This window comes from Charadrius vociferus, unplaced genomic scaffold (assembly GCF_000708025.1).
Source record: "Charadrius vociferus isolate BGI_N301 unplaced genomic scaffold, ASM70802v2 scaffold55, whole genome shotgun sequence".
NCBI lineage: Eukaryota > Metazoa > Chordata > Aves > Charadriiformes > Charadriidae > Charadrius > Charadrius vociferus.
Genome location: NW_009648444.1, coordinates 619,739 through 621,530, shown reverse-complemented (window position 1 = coordinate 621,530; position 1,792 = coordinate 619,739). Strand labels below are relative to the sequence as shown.

The 1,792-nt window shown below is 41.9% G+C and overlaps 1 protein-coding gene across 1 annotated transcript in view; it reads right to left on the bottom strand.

Annotated features, from left to right (window-relative positions):
- Nucleotides 1-1,186, bottom strand: part of ELOVL6 (ELOVL fatty acid elongase 6) — a 24,702-nt gene extending 23,516 nt beyond the window's left edge. The window contains exon 1 of the mRNA XM_009885481.1: nucleotides 1,061-1,186. Within this exon, the coding sequence (XP_009883783.1) occupies nucleotides 1,061-1,131 (71 nt within the window). The 5' untranslated portion in view covers nucleotides 1,132-1,186. The remainder of the gene's footprint in view (nucleotides 1-1,060) is intronic.
- Between the last annotated feature and the right edge of the window lie 606 nt (nucleotides 1,187-1,792).

The window sequence follows — 1,792 nt, the reverse complement described above, 5'->3', positions numbered from 1 at the left end:
TTCCTGCTTTATTTTTCTCTGTAGAAACTCTCAGCTCAAACTATTCCCACCCTGTGAAAAATCATGCACCATTCACAGCTGCTCAGTAAGCAAACCTGTTTTATGTACTTGTGAACTAATATAAGCAGTAATTATTACATCAATATTAGAAAAAGATACAGGTATTGGTGTTTGATAATGGCTTGCAAATGGTTTCTATGCTGTTGAGTGAACTATAACTTACACTCCCAATAGGCACTGAAATGAAGGATAATCCTCAGGTATTCTGTGTACCATTGTTAACAAATGGCAACAAAAGTTTGTGTTTGTAAGGGCTATTTTTATAAGCATTTGTTCATTCATTCATTTATCTTCAGCCTCATTAAAAATTAGCATAATAAGCAGATAAAGTGGAGTGCAGGTTGGTCAGTTTTACTCCTGACTTCAGCAAGTAGCAAGAATTTGAACCTGACTTTCCCCATACTCGATGATACAGAGTCAACGCACAGCTACAAAGATGTGCATCACTGAAAAATCGCCTTTCCCTGTGGAGCCGCCCTTTTACATCATTCACAAGCTCTTTGTGATGGAATAACCAGAAACCAGATTCTGATTTCTGTTACAGTGGCCTAATTTACTTGTCATCAATGCAGTGACTTTAGGTTTACCTCACTGTAACGGAGATCAGTCTTGGCTAAATACTCAATATATGTATGCACATAAACGTAATACTGTGAGAACAACACTAAAATTGTCATGTGTTTATTTCCATTTGTAGCTTGCACAGTAAATTTATTGCAATGATAAGCGTTTTTTCTCGTGTCCTCACTTTATTTTCACCTTTGTTCTTCAAGAAGGTTATTGATTTCTCTCTTCTTCAAATGCCGTATGATCTGGCAAGTCAAAGGGCATCATTTCAATGGTGAGGAGCGGATCAAGACATAACCCTGAATAGCAGAACTAAAGAAACGCCATTTCTGGGTGAGCTTGTTGTCGCATTAGCAGTGCTGTTGTACGTGAAGAACCCCAAACCCTCTTCATGGACTAGTGTCAAAGGCAGTTGGTGTGAAGAAATGCCTACCTGAAGACGGCAAGGCTCAGGGACCAGAGCACTAGTGGTTTCCTCAGTTCAAATTTTGCTCGTTTGTTCATTAGGTGCCGACCACCAAATATAAAGGCAGCATACAGAGCTGAAAATAGGAATGATTTCTTCCTGCAAAACAAAACAAACAAACAAAAAAAAAAACTGTCAAGTATTAAATTAGTATTAGATACACAGCAGAGTCACATCTGGACATAACTGCCAAGGGCTCGTGCGCTTCCTTGAAAGGAAACTCTTTTGAAGACATTCCCGCAGCCCAGCTGAGACTATGGTTAGTTTATGAACCCCCATGCCTGCACACGGGGCCAGGGCCGGGCGCAGGCAAAACCGACCCCGAGGAATTGCTGGAAAAGGACAGCCAAATTTGGCTCCCATTCTTCCCCAGTTCCCGAAGGCTGAACTTGTGTGAGGAAAAGAACAGATATTGCGGAGCCCAGACACACTTCTGCAAGCACAACATGGCGGATACTTGAACCAGCTGATCACATTTTGTGGCTCATTTATCTTTTTCGATATCAACTTTTGTTTCCTGCAGGCTCCTTGCTAACTGGCAATTTACTTTCCCATTGTTTCCTCCGAGAAGACACTCAAAGATCTTGAGTGATGCAACACAACATGAAGAGCCTCACAGAAAGTGGAGAACCAGCAAGGAGACGTCAACAGCCCCATTAAGCAGCGACCAGGCTGTGTGGCATCGCCCTGCTGTCCGAG